At 34.6% G+C, this 18,524-nt stretch overlaps 2 protein-coding genes and 1 long non-coding RNA gene across 3 annotated transcripts; 2 read left to right on the forward strand and 1 right to left on the reverse strand.

Annotated features, from left to right (window-relative positions):
- Positions 1 to 1,067: 1,067 nt before the first annotated feature.
- LOC149503498 (uncharacterized) lies at positions 1,068 to 6,219 on the forward strand. Its single transcript, XR_016323340.1, has 2 exons — positions 1,068 to 2,174; positions 5,910 to 6,219. It is a non-coding gene; the product is annotated as an uncharacterized LOC149503498 (long non-coding RNA).
- A 1,244-nt stretch (positions 6,220 to 7,463) lies between these two features.
- Positions 7,464 to 10,975, forward strand: LOC149503499 (transmembrane protein 208). The gene is made up of 4 exons (XM_089728805.1): positions 7,464 to 7,917; positions 8,171 to 8,329; positions 8,716 to 8,852; positions 9,567 to 10,975. Exons 1-4 carry the CDS (start codon positions 7,909 to 7,911, stop codon positions 9,790 to 9,792), a joined length of 531 nt encoding a protein of 176 aa, XP_089584931.1. The 5' UTR covers positions 7,464 to 7,908; the 3' UTR covers positions 9,793 to 10,975.
- Positions 10,976 to 11,669: 694 nt separating this feature from the next.
- On the reverse strand, positions 11,670 to 15,804 carry LOC149503500 (uncharacterized). The gene is made up of 2 exons (XM_089728816.1): positions 15,203 to 15,804; positions 11,670 to 11,925 (listed from the first exon to the last, which is right to left on the reverse strand). The coding sequence occupies exons 1-2, from the start codon at positions 15,666 to 15,668 to the stop codon at positions 11,729 to 11,731; spliced, it is 663 nt and encodes a 220-aa protein (XP_089584942.1). The 5' UTR covers positions 15,669 to 15,804; the 3' UTR covers positions 11,670 to 11,728.
- Positions 15,805 to 18,524: the final 2,720 nt, after the last annotated feature.

The following is an 18,524-nucleotide window of genomic DNA, read 5'->3' on the forward strand; positions in this document are numbered from 1 at the left end:
TCGCGTAGTCTCACACACCACACATTCGCTTGCCCAGTTGCGCCGACGATTGTGAAGGTAACGGACGTATCGCCATTTTCATAGTTCGTGATGTCTACTGTGTAGCGTATCTTCATCAAAAGAAATCCCATAAAAACGGCATGGCTGTTAATGATGTCTGGGAAAGAATTCAAAACTCTTTTTCTTTTCAATGTTCTATTGACGAATTAAAAAGGAGGAGAAATTCGTGAGACATTCGTAAACAAGTGTAGGAGGATGCGCAAACGGTTTCGCAAATTGAGTATGCGAACCATACCAGAAAGACCTGGATTTAACTCAACGTATAATTTTCAATTGGAAGAATTATGTTTTCCAATTATAAGCGCACCAAAATCTAAAATATAAATAGGCTATGTGAGCTTTTCCCAATCTTCTCTTTTTTTCTCAAATCGCTCACTTATTGCTGAGCATCGTGTTAAATGATGACATCATGTTGAATGATTCGTTAATGAAAATAAAAATGAACGTGATATTCGAAATATTTGTTATACTGAGAAGTTATTTATCTGCTTAGCATGAAAATTAAGCTATTTACAAATGCTTTATTCGGTTACTGCCTTTTCATATGACAAATTAAATATTTTAATTATTTGTTAAAAGATGACACCGTCATATTTTGTAGTATAAAAATATAAAATACATGGGTACGAATTATTTCACTTCTACATTATGTCAACATTGCCTAGAATTGAATAAATTTATTTTGAGTGGAAAACTATCCGGGGCTTTAAATATTTTTTTTATTTGTTGCCTGTTTCTGTAGCCAATAAATTGTGAATTATAATAACTTATTCATTCCCATTATTGTTTTTTTTTTTTTTTTTTTTTTTTTTTTTTTTTTTCCTTTTGGCTTTTACATATTGATGTATTTAGCCACTGACAGTAATAAAACTCGGGAACCAAAGCATGAGAAAATTGTAAGAATTAGGTAAAGGAAATTTGGAAAGAGGATTAGGAAGTAAAGGAAAATATGGAATATATATATATATATATAAATTATTAAACTAAATCATGTATAAATAGAATATATTTTTATTATGGAATATATATAGAAATTATTAAACTAAACCATGTATGAATAGAATATATTTTTATTAAATTTTAATATTATTTTCAATTATAAATTTGGATAATAATTTATAAACATTTTGCTTTTCATCATAAAGTAAACATTTAACAGAGGTAGGAAATGGTATTTTGAGGAAAATTAAACTGCTCAAAAAAGAAGATCTGTCATATAGAGGGCAGGTAAAAAATATATGATTCAAATCCCCCACACCAGTATCACAAGAACAGGCGTCAGAGTCTATAATTTTAAGCTTAGCAAGGTGGACAGGTGTACAATGATGCCCCAGTCTCATCCTAATTATTATACTACAACACAATTTACTTATTTTTATTTTAAAGAACCATGGTTTACGCCTAATATTAGGTACTAGCTCTGAATAATATTTGCCTTTTGTCTTTTGGCTTTCCGACCATAGCTTATTCCAATCCTCATATAGGCTTCTCTTAGGTATATTAGCTAGATCATGGCAAAAATTGGTGTAAGGTACTATATCTCCACAATTCACCGCCTCTTTAGCAAGAAGATCAGCTTTTTCATTTCCTTTAATACCTGAATGACTAGGAATCCAGGCAAATACAACAGATAAATTTAAACCTCGGCATTTTAATAATAAATTTCTTATTTTAATGATAACTGGATATTGTTGTTTTGAATTAAATGGGCATTTTTCAATAGCTTGTAAAGCACTTAGAGAATCAGCAAATATTACTGTTTCTTTTAATCTCATCAGGAGTATGTACTCCACCGCTCTTAAGAGGCCAAAGCATTCTCCAGTAAATACTGATGTATCTGGGGGAAGTTTGATTTTCTGAACTATTTCATATTGTTCATGATATACGCCTATCCCAACGCATCCTAAACGTGTCAGTTTAGATGCATCACTATATATATAATTCCAATTTCTCCAGTTGGTGTCTGTATTAAATTTAAATATCGGTTTTGCATATGGGTGATTTTTTGTAATGTTAAGGGTTGTTACTACTTCTGGTGGTTGGATTAGAGCATTGAATACACTGTCGAAAAGAGGAAATACCTTGGTTCTATGTGTTGGTGCATTTATCAAAAGGTACTTTTGGTAACTTAGTACTATGCACGGACTACGTTTATTGGACCAATATTTAGATTTTTTAACCTTTTCATTAAGCAATTGAATTTTATTTATAAGTGGATGTTGCGAAAATTGTAAACAACGAAAGAAAAATTTATCTGCTAGATACTGACGTCTAAGATTTAAGGGAGGATCTGTGCATTCTACTTGCAGAGCATTTATGGGACTTGATTTCATTGCACCAGTAATAATTCTGAGTGCTTTAGATTGAATATTATCTAATTTTTTAAAGCCCGCCTTATAACCGGGTTCTAAAAGAAATGATGCGTAATCTATGACACTTCTTATTATAGCATTATATAATATTTTTAAATTATAGGGATGGGCACCCCACCAGACGCCTGTCAAACACCTGTTAATATTTAAAAGTTTCTCACACTTATTTATTATGAACTCACAGTGTGGTAAACCTGTCAACTTCTCATCCAATATGAGTCCTAAAAATTTTACTTGATTTTTTATAGGTATAGGTAATCCCTCAAAATTAACATCGAAATTAGGAGGAATTCGCATGCGCGAGAACAGAACTACAGAGCTTTTGGAGATAGATATTTCAAATCCATTTTTATCTAGCCAATTTTTAAGTGACTTTAGTGCCATATTTAAATGGGAAGCTGCATCTTTAGCTGCAGTGCTTGCAGAATATATTAATAGGTCATCGGCGTACTGAAGCACTTTGACTGTACTACCAAGAGCTGTTTCCAGATCTGCAGTATAAATGTTATACAAAAGTGGGCTGAGTACAGAACCTGGAGGTAATCCTCTCCAGGTTGTTCTTTGTATTTTGTTAGATTCCACTACATCTATGTTTAATTTAATATTTCTTTCAGAAAATAATTTAATTATGAAATTTGTTAATAATTTTGGAACTTTTAATTGGACCATTTTTCTGTGAAGTATAGGTATAATGACTTTATCGTATGCTGATGATATATCTAGAAAAGCTGCTGTAATAACTTTATTATCTGAAAAAGATAGACGAATATCAGTAATAAAGATTGATAAGTTATCTAAAGTGCCCTTTCCTTTTCGAAAACCATACTGATTGGGGGATAATAAATTATTACTTTCAACAAACCACTCTAATCTATTCTTAATTAAATTCTCAGCAATCTTTCCAAAGACTGAAGATAAAATAATAGCCCGATATGATGATGCGTCTGATGAAGGCTTACCAGGTTTCAGTATTGGTAAGATTAACTGAGTTTTCCATTCTATGGGAATATTACCAGAAAGTACAATGGAGTTGATTAGATTTAAATAATATACCAGTGATATATCTGACAAATTGACTAGAAAAGAGTATGGTATGCTATCTTGTCCAGGTGTAGAGTCTTTAAGCCTAGATAGCACAGCTTTTAATTCCAAGAGAGAAAATGGTTCATTTAGGTTTTCATGCATGTTATCATGAATATCAATGCAGCTAGATAAATTCATTTGTTCTGGTACATAAGGAGGTGCGAGATTGTCAAGGAACTGTTCTGATAAAGAAAGGGGAATATATTTATTTGTGGGATTTGCTATAGCTGATCTAAACCGTTTTATATTGTTCCAAACTGTATGACTTTTAGTATTAGGGTCTATGGATAGACAGAAGTTTTTCCATCCATCCAATTTTTTTTTTCTTAACAATTTTTTTGTTTCTTTAGAAATATTAATGAGATTTAAATCATTTTCATTGGTCATTGAGGTACTATACTGTTTTTCTGCATCTTTTCTTTTTTTAATAGCAATACTGCACTCATTATCCCACCACGGTGGTGATGGTATTCCTTTTAGGTTGTTGTGTTTAAAAGGAAACACCTGATCTGCTGCTTCTGTTAATGCTTCTGTCAGAGCTATCGAAGCAACCTGTTCATTACCCCGTTGTATATCTTTCAATAAATTAATTTTTTGTTCAGCTAAATATTTAAAACGTTTCCAATCACCATTATTAGTTCTGTATTTCAATGTTGATTTTGGCCTATTAGGTATAGGAAGTATAGAGGGTGATGAAATTAATATAGGGAAATGATCACTTCCATATGTTGAAGGAAGAGTTTCCCAGGATAACTTAAGTGCTAGACTGGAAGTGCAAATAGAAAGATCTATTGCACTTATATTTTGTTCAGGTTTTGTTCGTCTTGTTGGGACACCAGTATTCAAAATACAAAGATTATGTTTATCAATTATATCTAAAAGAGTTTCTCCATAATTTTTATTTAGAGAACAGCCCCAAGAGGGATGATGAGAATTTAAGTCGCCCAAAATTAGGAATATTATCTATAATACTATCAATGCTAGACATAATATCTGAAGTAGGATAGGGTATATATATAGAAATGAAGCAAATATTATTAGAAATGATAGCAGTAGTAGAAAAATCATTTGAATGAGATGGGAGAGAGTAAGTAACATATGGGAGGAGATTTTTAATGAGAATTGCAGTTCCTTTGTAACCAGTACATTGATCATCTCTAATACAAGTATAGCCAGAAATCCTAAAAAAAGAATTTGGCTTAAGCCATGTTTCTGAAAGAGCTATAATATATGGATCATATTTATTTATAAGATATATTAAATCACTTTTTTTACTATTTACACTTCTACAGTTCCACTGTAGTATTTTGTGTACCTTGTCCATAGTTATTTTGATTATTATTATTAATTTGATTTAGTAAATTCAATAGAATAGCAGCGTTGTTCGGTAAGGATGGTGAATTTTTATCTGAGAATAGGTAAGATAATAACTTAATAATTAAATCTGAAATTGACAGAGTTTCGTCCTCTTTCGAGGTGAATGCACAACCATTTGCGGATTGAATGTGGGGATCTTTTATGATAGCATCGTGTGCTGCTTTATCATATGTTTTTGTTAATGGCTTTTGAGGTATGTTGCGTGGTTTAAGAAAAAATGTTTTCTTATAAGAATTTTGAGTATGATGAGTAGGAGATCTTTGTATGTCTATATTATTATTGAAAGTATGAGACTGTAGGGATGGGATCTGAAATTAATATATCTGCATATGATCTTGAACTGGTCGGGTGCAGTTTAGATGCTTCTGCGTATGAAATGCATTTTTGGGCCATTGATAACTTTATTTGTTTTTGTCTTAAAAACTCTGGACAAGATTTACTTGTGGCCATATGACTCGCCTTGCATAAACAACATGATATATGCTCTTCTTCTACATTACAAGACTCTCCGCTATGATTATGGCCACACCTGTAGCACTGTGGTTTGGACCTACACTGTACTTTGGTATGTCCAAAGCGACAGCAATTGTAGCACTGAATAGTCGGGAATGTATATAAGTCTACAGTTAGAGCGTTGTAACAAACAAATATTCTTTTTGGTAATACCTGTCCATCGAATGTAATAACTACAGACTGTGATGGCTTCCAGACAGTCTTGCCCTCTATTGTACTTTTATAATTTAATCTTCTAGCTTTAATAACCTCCCCACATCCTACTGGTATACTTATATTTTCTTTAATCTCATCTGGTGACCACTCAATGGGAACCCCACGAACTAGTCCTATTCTCGTTAAATGAAAAGATGGAATAAACGCTTTATAATTATTTTTTCCTAATAAATCATTTTTTATAAATGCATTAGCATCTAAATAATTAGAGAAAGACAGTGTGATCCGGTTTCTTCCTATTTTTTTAACACTTCCGTTGATAATATTGAAAAAATTATATTTTTTTAGAAATTTCCCAAAAGAGACTGGATGAAGAGTGGTGCCATCATTGAGAGCGGTTTGATTTTTCTGAACATGGATAAGATAAGGTGAAATATCCGAAGACTCATAAAATAATCTGCTTACTTGAGGCGGGCGAGGAGGAATTGAAACATTATTAATATCAGCACTTTTTTCTGATATTTGTTCAGGAATCTTATTATGAGCGATTAAAGACTTAATACCGTTGCAGAGACAGTCTGAGTTCTTATCTCCATTTGCATCATCTAAATTGTTATGACTTTTCTTCTTTCTTTTTTTATTACAGTGCTTACAGATTTTCGATTGTTTTATTACTCGTCGTTTGCGACTATTACTGGATATTACTGAACCATCTGTGTCCATATCACTTTCAGTACTCAAAATCATATTAAATGCTACGTCCTGAGGGCCAGTGCCCCCAGGATCAGGCGGCTCGTTCATAGGAAGATGTTAAACAACTTACCAGGAAGTCGCCAAAGATGAAAACGTATACTAATAAATAAAATATATACAATAATTATATTAATTAATACAATACTTCACTAATCTTTCCCTATTAATTAAATTTAAAAATTTAAAAGCCAAAAAACTCCCGCCTTGTCCGAGGTTCCCGCGCTTTTTTTCACACTTATTGTTCAAAGGTTCAAACCTCAATAATGTCTCTCTACACAAAGGTTTTGGTTCAAGGTGTCTATGGTACTATGTTAAGTTACTGGTTGTAGCCACTAATAGCTAGTTACTACAGTGTATAGTTGTCGCTGTCACTAGCTACACTAGCCCTTCCTGGCTGAGCCTGTGCTCCCCCGCATATGCTGGTGAAAGAACCAACGGTAATCCTTCCTTCCGAAAATAAAATGAAAAACAATGTAAATAGTTTATAATTTATTTGTTTGTCTCATAAATATAGACGTCAAATTTAAATACTTTTGAGGGTCGATTAGGCACGTAAATATGGATGCTTAGTTAAATAACGCAATTAATATGCAAACTGTATTTAAAATAAATTAAGAACTGGTACAAGGTGTCCCGTATGTCCTTTAAATTTAAATTTTTTTTGTTGGTGTAGATTTTATGTAGATTATTAATTATTAGGTACACAATAAAAACAAAAATTCATACTGCACATTGTTTTTCAGTTTAACGAACTTATAGGACCCCCTCTTTAATACATAAATACAATTTAAATATATGAAGTACAAAAATGATGTTTTTGTTTTTAACCTTCAACAGTGCAGTAACCGGATTCCGGAGGGACCAATTGTCATTTTAATTGTTTTAATTATTCAACTGATGAGCTTTCTGTCTTCATTACAGACTAGCAATGTGCGTAGTTAATTTTCTTAGTAGCTGTGTATAAATCTACCATCCATTATATAGTTACTACATTTGCAGTTTACTATACTTTGCAAGAAATATAGTACCTAAAGGGCTTAACGTACACTATACACTTGCGTAACAAGCCCTTTGTGTATTCGCCGGGAAAAAAGCTAGTTTGAATTAATAGTAACGGAGTATGTAGGTATTTAATTTACCTTAATTTTTCATATTTGTTTAGATGATGTAGGAGAGAGGCCTATATTAACTGGACTCTTAGGTCAATGTATATCGCCAAGTAAGTCATGTAGCAATGCTTACACTAAGACAGTATCTTACTAGCCATCGCCAATTACTGAACCCCTTTTGTGCCAGTGAATAGCTAGGTGAAAAAAACTAAACCAATGTAGACCTTCTGATGTAAATTTCTGCCACATAAACAATGACATAACATTTTTGACGTTTCCTGACTTTCAAAAATTGATAATTTTTCATACACGAAGCTTACGAGCTATGAATACGTTTAAATCAATATTTATTGTACTGAGATCGTAATTAGAATTTCATGAATAAAAGTGTCAACGATAATTGATAGTAACTGATTTTCAGCAATTATTTTGTACTTATTTTGAAATTAATTAATATTTTAATCCATTGTGCTCAGAACTCCACTATGGCACCAGTAAGTATTTTGAGCACAATAATCTTAGCATAATATTAAAAAAGAAATAAAATAAATTTTAAATAGCCACATTATTGTTTGTTACCCTACATTCGAAATTGCGTATTTCGGGAACGTGGTGTTTGCATAAGCTTAGCATCATTAGGATTAATAAGTATCAAATTAAGTAATAAAATTAAATTATTCTTCAATGAATATTCTTTATTTTGAAATAAATGAAATACCCTCTCAAGTTTCAATAATTATTTTACAGGCCCCCAAAGGAAAACCGCCTACAAAAGGTTCCAAACAAATCCTTGTAGAAAATGCTGCCACAGTAAAATTCTATCGTAATATGTCGATGGCGGCAACCTCTTTTTATGGAATTATAACTGCCTTATTTTACTATGAAAACATATCAAATTGGGTACTCGTAAGTAAAAACAATGCCACTATGGACTACTAATTTTAGATTGAACCTAATTGTATATAAAGAATTTGCTTCTATGACTATAAGGACTTAGCTTAAACTGACAATTTTATTCTCTTACAAAAAATCTTTTGTAATATGACTCTTATATCTTCCTTCTAAATAGTTAAATAGTTTAATGTTAAGGCTTAACATTGAATTGAATTGAATTGATCATTTATAAACGGATCTTGCTATGAGTTTAAATTTTTTTATAAGCTTCCATCACTCTAAGAGCATGCTTTAAAAAAAAATGTGTGTCTAAGAGTGAAACAAAGCCAATAATGTATGTATAGAATTTGTTGAATCTTGAAGTAATTTAGCTTAACAAGAATATTTTGTGTTTACAGTTTTTTAATGTTCTGGTATTGATTATACACATTGCTTGCTATCAACTAATGATGTACATTAGTAAACCACGCTATCTCAATAACACTCAACTCTTGGACCCAGGTTTAGATTTGAACATGGAGGGTGGAATGGGCGAGTAAGTTTTTATTTTTATATTTAAATAGACTCAACCTAGATTTTTAATCTTTTTTTATTACCATAAGCTCACTGAGATTTGTAAATGCAACTGTCAAAAACTACTTTCCATTTAACAATGTCATAATTATATTGCAAATAATAGGTTGGGGAAAAGTTTCTAAACATTTTTTTAAAAACTTCACACCGTTTTTTAATATAGTTTATTTCCATTGACAGTACGAAAAATAAATAAAAATCACACATTTTCCTAATATGAATTTGGAATTATCTTCTTTAAAATTTAAACTTTTAAAGATACCAAAACTAGCCAGATACAAATGGTATTGCCAAAGAAATTTTATTACAAGTTCATACATACTATAATTCGAAAATACTTTTTCCCCAACCTTATATATTGGTAGCTGTACCTGTGATTGAGGGTGGATGCACATCAGATGACTTAAAGATAAAATGCCTTGCATTCATGCCACTAATTGGCTAAAAAGACATCACCTATTGATTATTATATAAAAACTCATTTTATTCTTACTAAAATGTAGAAATTGTTCAATTGACATAATTCTGCTGTATTTCTCAAACGTTGTGCAAAGAAATCTATTGCGACAAACTCGGCATTTCTGTGTAAAGAGCAGTAATGAGTTTGCAATATGTATTGTCCTCTTTTTATATTATAATAATTTTATTATTAGCTTTTTATGTGTTTTTTTTTCAGACATATCAAGGATATTGTAATACTCTCATCTATAACTCAAGTTTTAGCATTGATAAATAATTACTTTTGGCTATTGCTTCTAATTTTACCAATAAGAGTATTTTGGCTATTGTGGACCAATATACTCGGTCCTTGGTTTTTCCAAGAAGCTCCTGAACACACTGAGAAAGATGAAAAGAAAAAGAAGAAAATGGAAAGGAAATACAAACGGAGTCTTTTGCAGTAATTCATCTAAGCCATATGTGCATGTCTATATCCGTATTCATCATTGTATAAATGTTAATTTTGTGTTCAGAACAATAATATCTTGCTATCTAATGTAATAACATCCATATATTTATATTAGTAAATTCACACTGAATGATGATGCTAGTCCTTCCTACCTTCTTTTTAAATAGTAATGGTGATACATGTAACTTACGATAAGTACCATTTATTATATAAATAACAAACATCTGGTGATAGTAGGTTGTGAGTTTATATTTTTTATTCAGAAAGTCTGTTGGCCCATTTTCATGAGTGGTATCTGTCACTTATAGATGATCAATGAACAGGGATCTTGTCATAGCACTAAAAACACGTCTGGATAGCAATTTAATCTAGAACCTCAAGTTGTCAGGCAATTTTTGTTAATTTGCACCTGTTGCTAATTTTTGACTCAGCCTGTATATTAGTTTGATGAACAAGATAACAGTAATTTGTATAACTTGAGAAATATCTTGATATTTTAGGGTGAGCAGTGACATTCACATTGTGATGTAATTACATTATCATAATCACATATTGCAAGGGTCATAAGACTGCACTTCTTACACACCACTTTAACCCTCTCGAGCGCAAACCGTCGATAGAACTCTCGACTCTCTATTAATGCGTTTAAAGTACAGAGCGACCGAATACCGACTACTGTGCAGGTTTGATTAATTAGAGGTATTAAGCAACCACCTGTATGGACGGGCCTTAGCGCGTGCATGGTTAAAGTTTTTAATAACCATTTAAAATTATTTTGTTGTGAATTTAGCATTGACATTTGTATTATTTGAAGTTATATAGCCTAAGTACATTTTTTTCAAAAATTTAGCAATTGCTGCCAAATATATGAAAACAAGTTCAGCATTAAAAGGGTTAATAAAATATGTTTAGTAATGAAGATAATTAAAAATGAATACATCGACGTTGTTCAGGAAAATATTTAATAAAATAATGTACAAAACCGCTATTTATGGATGAATTGTTTATTTAAGGAAATTAGATTACCTGTACTATTGGTGTATTTTAAGTCGTGTGATTCATAGGCTATTTGTTTTGTTTTTTTACAATTCCCTTCCTAAACTATCTCTTAATGTATTTGTAAAATTGTAATCGTAATTTTTTTTATATAAAAGCCTAAGTAAAGATACTGTAAGTTGCGACCATATTTTATTTTTTACATCCCAGATTTATTATATTTTATCTGCAATAAATTGAACTGTTCTAAAGCTAAGCGAAAATTATTAGACCATCACTGCATCTGCGAACTATTTGCGATACTAGTTCTTGTGAACAAGTGACAATGAATTATTTTCTCTAACTCTGTAGATCAACGGGCTCACAATCCTAATATAATGTGGTCACCGGAGCTCTTAGACATCACAACTTGAAATTCGTCTTCAGATATGAAGTCGAAGTCTATAGTTGTGTATTTGTACTATGACTATCATATCTTTCACACCAAAACAACAATGTGTATGTATAACAAATGGGTAAGGTGCCGGCTTACGATAAATCAATTAAGACGCGGTGTAGATTTTGGGAAAGAATAAGGTGGGGAGAATAGCGCTATGACTGATAACTTTGGTAATACGTACCAAAATAGAGAGATGGCCTGAATTAGGAATTTGTAGACTGTGGCTTATAAGCAGCAGAATAATATGGCTTGAAGGTTTCGATACTAGCCATAAAATCTAAAAAAAAAAACAATACTGTCAATGTAGGATGCATTATCCTAAAATAATAGTTATGGTACCGAGTATGATTAGTCAATTGCATGCATGGAAAAAAAAGATCGTAAAATTGCGAAATATTTTCTCTTTAAATTACCTAGGTCGGTTACAAAATCCCAAAACAAGCTGGTGTTGCAAATGATGTGACAATAAAAACCAGCAGCGTAACGACAAGTTCTTTTATTTGTGCGAGAATGCAGAAAAGCAGGTAGAAATGGCTGGCACGGCTTGTTTTATTAACACTATCCCCCCTTCGTTGGCTTTGGCTGGCGGCGCCGGCAGTGGCGGTGGCGGAAGGGGGCGTGTTAACATGGCTTGGCGGCTTGGCTGGCGGCAGAGCATGACAGCTGACGTCACGTTCGTTACATTCGGCCATCCTGCAACAATTGCTCCCGCAATGGGGAACACACAAAAACATTTAGTTCTCAAATAAATCAATAAGGTCTTCAGTTTAGAGCTGCTTATCGAAACTACTAGCGCTATCGGACACATGGGCTATACTTTTATAGGGCCTTAATGAATCTGCTGATACCAGGCCAGTGAAGTTTTTATAACCTTTCATAGCCTTTTAGATATACTTCTAATTCGATACCAATTGTTACCTACTACTTTAGATTTAGTTTTTTTTATCCCAGCGGCGCTACTAACTAGTTGGAGACTTGTCTACAATACAAAATCCCTTTTCTTATAACATGAGCTTTTTTATTTATATCCATTTTGTGTGTCATTTTTGCACTCGCTTGTTCTATCTTAGCTGTAGCTATCTTACGCAGTCCAGCAACAGCTTCTGGTTTGAGAGCAGGAATCGAAACATCACATATTGACCTACCAGAACGCGCAAAGGTTAAATCACAAGGTTTGTAGCCGCTGCTACTTTTAATTGTGTTGTTTGTGCCTCAAATGACGGAGTTCATTAAATTATTTGAAGCTTCACTAGGATCAGTTGCCCGCAACACATAAAATTGTATATTTAGTTTGTTCAACCTGGCCAATTAGCGCGCGGGCAAGCAATAATACCGTTTAACGTATCTATGCCTAAACTGTTTATCTTCTGATATATTTTTTAAAGTACATACTCGTAAAAGCTTTCCCATAGTCTGTCACCACGTGATTCGGGTATCTGGACAAACGCTGTTAGTATATTTTTCAATGCACGAATGGTCCGCATTGAATTTACAGTACGCGTTAGTTCAGCTATTACAAAAATAAGACGACGCATCGTTCATCACGATCATGTACTGGTTGGTGCATGTCCTACAGAAGGGCATCATGTTATCTATTTGTACCTACAGAAGGGCATCATGTTATCTATTTGTACCATGCGCATAGTATCAGATGGTTTAGAGATCGGATATAGACAGTCTTTTTTTTAACATAGTTATCCTTCTCATGTGTACAATAAAGACATGCTGCCACGTATTCCCTAATAAAGCGTGTCATTTTAAGAAACCAATATTGGCTTTTAATCAAAGCTAAACGATGATTTAGATCCACGTGACAAATGTAGTCATAGTGCATTTGTACAATTTTCCATTTAGCCGAAGGGACTGCGAGTCTGTTTCCGTTAAAAGTTTTTCGAACTAGTTCATAATCATCTTTAACATCAGCGCGACTTCGTCCGCGTGGAATGTAGTTCACAAATAATGCTTTATTTTAGAACAAATTTGGTTAGCATAAAAAAACGTTATACTTAGTGAGCCAACCTTAACATATAGACATATGCTAACGCGGACATTTTTTTTTTTAGATCTTTTAAAGGGCAACAATTATGTCATTATATTAACGAAACTTTAACCGTTTCTGCAGCGCACGCACCGGAAGCTCTCAAAAGGGAAAATAACCAGATTTTGAAACATTCTTTATTGGTGCTCCGCTTGTATTGGTCTTGGCGTGATGCAGTGATGGTCTTAGCGGTCTTAGCGTTATATAGCCTATAACCTTCCTCATTAAATGGGCTATTTAACACTGAATGAATTTTTCAAATCGGACCAGCAGTTCTTGAGATTAGCGCTTTCAAACAAATAAACTCTTCAGCTTTATAATGTTAGTATAGATTGCTTTATAATCGAACTAAGCTTTTCGTCCTGACATTGCACAGTACAGAATCAATCAATAAATTTAAGACGATTCACGTTCATCATGTCAACAGGATGCCTATTAAGCGCGTCTAGAAATGTTCCATACGTTCACCAGGTCTATACTCAACACTAATGTCATAATCTTCTTTCAAAACTCACCATCGTGCAATGCGTGGTATAATGTCGCGTTTGGTAGGCGTAGCAAAAACCACAGTACAATCAGTTTCTACTATATCATGCTTACCTACTTCATAAACAAAGAACCTACGAAGCGATTGTACGACTGCCAGGTTTTGAGCTCTTAACTATGATACACACTCTTCCTTACTAGTTACCCGGCTAAAATACATAACAGGCCGCAGTGAGTTGTCAGTTTGTTTTTGTAATAGCATATTAGCAATTATAATATACACGCATCGGTATGTATTTCCATAGGAAGCATAGAATCATACAAAGCTAGCGTAGGTTTGGAACAACGGTTTTTCAGTTGTTTACGGCCCCACTCCCATGATTTATCTTTTTATTGTTAATTCAGTTAATGGATGCGCAATCACGGCAAATTTGGGAACAAGCTTTCTAAAGTAACTACATAACCAATAACTGTCGCACACTATGAGCATTATTTGGCACAGGAAACTACGAAACGACCTTCAATTTTTGTTGCACCCGGTTGTATACAGGCTGAAGATATTTCATGACCTAAATAAGTGACTTGTTTCAAAAATGTGGCAATAATGAGCATATACTCATATTTAATTTTAAGTTTCCACTATCGAATTTACCAAGTAAGTACTTTCTCAATTATTATTGAACCTGATTTTTTAACAACTGAGGGTAGAGGTAAATCGTTTACAACTGCTAGTATCTCGATTTGACCTACATTACTTTCATTATTTTTACCCATTTATTTTCTACCCACAGGCTCCATTATTTTATTTATTAAACGCATTTAACTGCCCCATCTAGTGGAATAAGGTGGAAAAAAGAAGAAACGCATGAATACAGATGACGCATTTGCTAAACCAAAAGGAATTCTAGTGTACTCGTAATAATGACTTTGCGGTGTAATGAAAGCAGTTTTGTGCGTCTGGCACAATGCTTAATTGATGGTAGCCCTGTACAAAATCTAAACTCGTGAAGTACTGTTTGATAGGCGATGCTTATATTTTACCGCGATAGCGTTTAACGCACGATAATCAACGCATGGCCTACTGTCGCAGTTCTTTTTCTTAACAAGGATCACTGGTAAAGCGTAACTAGATTCAGATTATTTTATATTACCGGCATCTAAAAGTTGATTAGCTTTAGATTTAACTATCTTTTGTTCATTATGAGAAAGTTTTTAAGGGTGGCGATACACGGGCTGATCACTAGTAAGCATAATTTGCATTTGGACTAAATTGGCAATACCTAAATCATGTGTATTCGTATATAGCAAAGCAATGCTTATACTGTATTTTTTTAAATCTGAATGACCCTATTATTTAATGGCTCCTTTAAATTTTTTTTTATTTCTACCCTCAAATCTCGAAATATTTGTAATGGCATGGCTAGGGCAAGTAGAAATGCAACACACCTGGCTGTTTGGCTGTGGCTCCTCGCAGCTGTTGGCCCTCGGCAGGACCTCGCCCGGCGGCCACATGATGGTCTCCGAGCCCACGTTGATGACTTTGATGTAGCTGTCTTCGCCGCGCAGCAGCGTCGCAGGCAGGGAGAAGGAAGCTCGTAGCCGTGAAGCTCGTGAAGCGCCGTGAAACTCGTAGTGCCGCAGTGGAGTAACCACGTTGCTGCTCTTCTAGTTTCCCTCCACGTGAACCAGACTGATGGAAGGACAGGGCGGCAGGCGCTCTTGGTCCGACGACGTCGAAGTCCCTTTGATTTGATTGTTCCAGGTTCTTCATCCTGTAGCTCAAGTATCGCCTTGTGGACCTCCTTCTGAAGCAATTTTTCAACACCTTCCTCGCCAGTGGAATAGGAGCTTTATCTTCTTCAAACTTGTCAGAAGACCGAGACATCTGAGCGTGTATATGACGTTGTTTCATTTCTTTATCCCACTTCTGATTGTTGCAAATGATGTGACAATAAAAACCAGCAGCGTAACGACAAGTTCTTTTATTTGTGCGAGAATGCAGAAAAGCAGGTAGAAATGGCTGGCACGGCTTGTTTTATTAACACTATCCCCCCTTCGTTGGCTTTGGCTGGCGGCGCCGGCAGTGGCGGTGGCGGAAGGGGGCGTGTTAACATGGCTTGGCGGCTTGGCTGGCGGCAGAGCATGACAGCTGACGTCACGTTCGTTACACTGGCGAAATAATCCAAACGAGTTCATTTTCTCAGTAATATGACTATTGTTTGTCGTCTGATCCATATGGCGAGGCTGGATATAGGCGGTTTGAACGAATCACTTCCTCTTGCCCTAAGCAAGCCACAGAATTACCTGCCTTTTCCAAACCTCGAACGCAGGTTTTTGAACGACAGTGGGTTTTTATCAGTTCAACTCCGACATGCCTCGCCTATCACTCTCAACGCGTAGACGCAATTCTGGCGATTTCCTTCTGCTTGGCCGTTGTTTTTCGACGCCAATACACATTTTTGAAACAATTTCAGCATAATACGACATCCCCATTCCTCACCGTGCTCTCCATTCCTTGACAGGTAGCCTATGAAGGGCATTAGGTAAAATTGGTCCTTCTATGACCCCTTGCCGTAAATTGCCCACGCACAGATCCTTAAAAATATTTAGGTAGGTACGCTATGCTATAATGGAGCTTCGAGCCTTAAAAATAGTTACTATTTTTTTAAATCAAAATTTGGTGATTCAAATCGTACAAAACGCAAGAGTGAATAAAGTGAACTTTCATGAGTTTGAAATTAATAGCTATTAAAGTGTAAATTTTTGAAAATTCTGTTTGTTGAAAATTTAAAAAGTATAAAAAAAATATGGGAGCCGTCACGGGACGCCTGGCAAATGTGAAACATCGACATTATTTTGTAAAAGTAATATGCAGAAAAGAACAGATTGTGATAGGAACTAAATATGTCATAATGATTAAACATAATATATTACGAAAAAATAATTTGTTTTCAAGTAAAACACAGGTTATGTGTAGGCCACGGCATGCGTCGCCACGCCAGAAATCGGTTTTACGTGCGGCTATAGATGTTTCACATCAAAAGTAAAAAAAGCTTAAAAGATATTTGATATACGATATTTATAAATACAGCCATTTGTACAGGTACCTACACAGCGTAGTAGTTTTACAAATATCACTATAAATCTTAAATATGTACTTTTCAAGTCATAATAGAAGCCGTTGTGGCCTAAAGGATAAGACGTCCGGTGCATTTGTATCGAGCGATGCAACGGTGTTCGAATCCCGCAGGCGGGTACCAATTTTTCTAGTGAAATACGTATTTAGGTACAAGTGTTCACGATTGACTTCCACGGTGAAGGAATAACATCGTGTAATAAAAATCAAACCCGCAAAATTATAATTTACGTAATTACTGGTGGTAGGGCCTCTTGTGCGTCCGCACGGGTAGGTACCACCACCCCGCCTATTTCTGCCGTGAAGCAGTAATGCGTTTCTATTTGAAGGGTGGGGTAGCCGTTGTAACTATACTGAGACCTAAGAACTTATATCTCAAGGTGGGTGGCGCATTTACGTTGTAGATGTCGATGGGCTCCAATAACCACTTAACACCAGGTGGGCTGTGAGTTCGTCTACCCATCTAAGCACTAAATATATATATATATTTTCAATAAATTATAAATACACGGGGATTTTACTGGTGTATTTGTCTAATGATTTAGCATAATATATTAATTTAATTTGTAATTTTTTTTATAATAAATTAAAATATCTATAGATAGGCCACAAGTGCGTGGTTATAGGAAACGTCGTCGTCCCAAAGTGACAATAGAATGAAGGATCGATATGTATTCACTGCTCGGCTTACGTAATCGACTTCTAAGCTCTAATAATATACTAGAAGAGTCCACTTTCAACCAGTGTTAACGGTCTGACGATTACAAGGCGGCTCGAAAAACGCGGTATCAAACTATCCAGTTCGGTCTGATAAACATCATAATGAAGGAGAAGGGACAGTCATGGACAGTCTGAGGAGGAACTTATATGGACAGTAAAACTTTAGAGTCGAGTCCCTGTATGCCATTCTTAAATAATAATGAATATAAGTACATATACGTAAGTCAAGGCTTGAGAACCATTTCTGCATTGAGTTCCCACCGAGATAACGTTGGTGATTCAGTTATAATATTACCATCACGAAACCCTGACATTGATCCATAGAGCATTTATGAGATGAGTTTTCCTTGTTCAAGCTCACTGCCCTCATCGACAAACATTGTAGAAGCCGAAAACTGTATTTTTGAAAGAAAGGGAGACTGCAAATTTTTTTTATTAATAACTTTCACGACGAAGAATTTAAATCACGTAATAAAAATATCGAATCCTCAAATTTTATAAATTTGCGTAAGTACTGGCGCTTACTTATTGTAAGCTCGTATGGTTAGGTGCCACGATCTGGTTCATTTGGAGATCAATGGAGTGAATACGATAGAGACGTCCTAGTATGAATTACCGTAATTTGCGTAACCGGCGCTACTGTTCTTGGTCTTGCAAATGTCTATTTTAGCCCCAAAAACCACAGTAAGCTGTTTAGTCAGTTCGACATTTTTAACATAGCACTCCACAGCAAGTGCCTAAAAATAGGCACCCTAGCTTCTGTACAATTTCCCTTATTGTACCTTATTCATTTATTACCTACGAAAAATAACTCGTTATCGGCTTTACTTCCGATGTAAAGAATACGCCAGAGTCAAACCAAGTCAGGGTCGCAATAACTATTATTGAAAAGACGCTGCGATCTCGCCGCGC

This window comes from Bombyx mandarina, chromosome 01 (assembly GCF_030267445.1).
Source record: "Bombyx mandarina strain Sakado chromosome 01, ASM3026744v2".
Taxonomy (NCBI): Eukaryota; Metazoa; Arthropoda; class Insecta; order Lepidoptera; family Bombycidae; genus Bombyx; species Bombyx mandarina.

Bases quoted from the DNA above. Each gene is read 5' to 3' on its own strand.
- LOC149503499 (XM_089728805.1), top strand. The intron at 8,330-8,715 runs GTAAGTAAAAAC...TTGTGTTTACAG, and splicing joins ACATATCAAATTGGGTACTC to TTTTTTAATGTTCTGGTATT. The intron at 8,853-9,566 runs GTAAGTTTTTAT...TTTTTTTTTCAG, and splicing joins ATGGAGGGTGGAATGGGCGA to ACATATCAAGGATATTGTAA.
- LOC149503500 (XM_089728816.1), bottom strand. From the start codon at position 15,668: ATGAAACAACGTCATATACACGCTCAGATGTCTCGGTCTTCTGACAAG. The intron at 11,926-15,202 runs GTGTGTTGCATT...CAATTGTTGCAG, and splicing joins AGCCACAGCCAAACAGCCAG to GATGGCCGAATGTAACGAAC.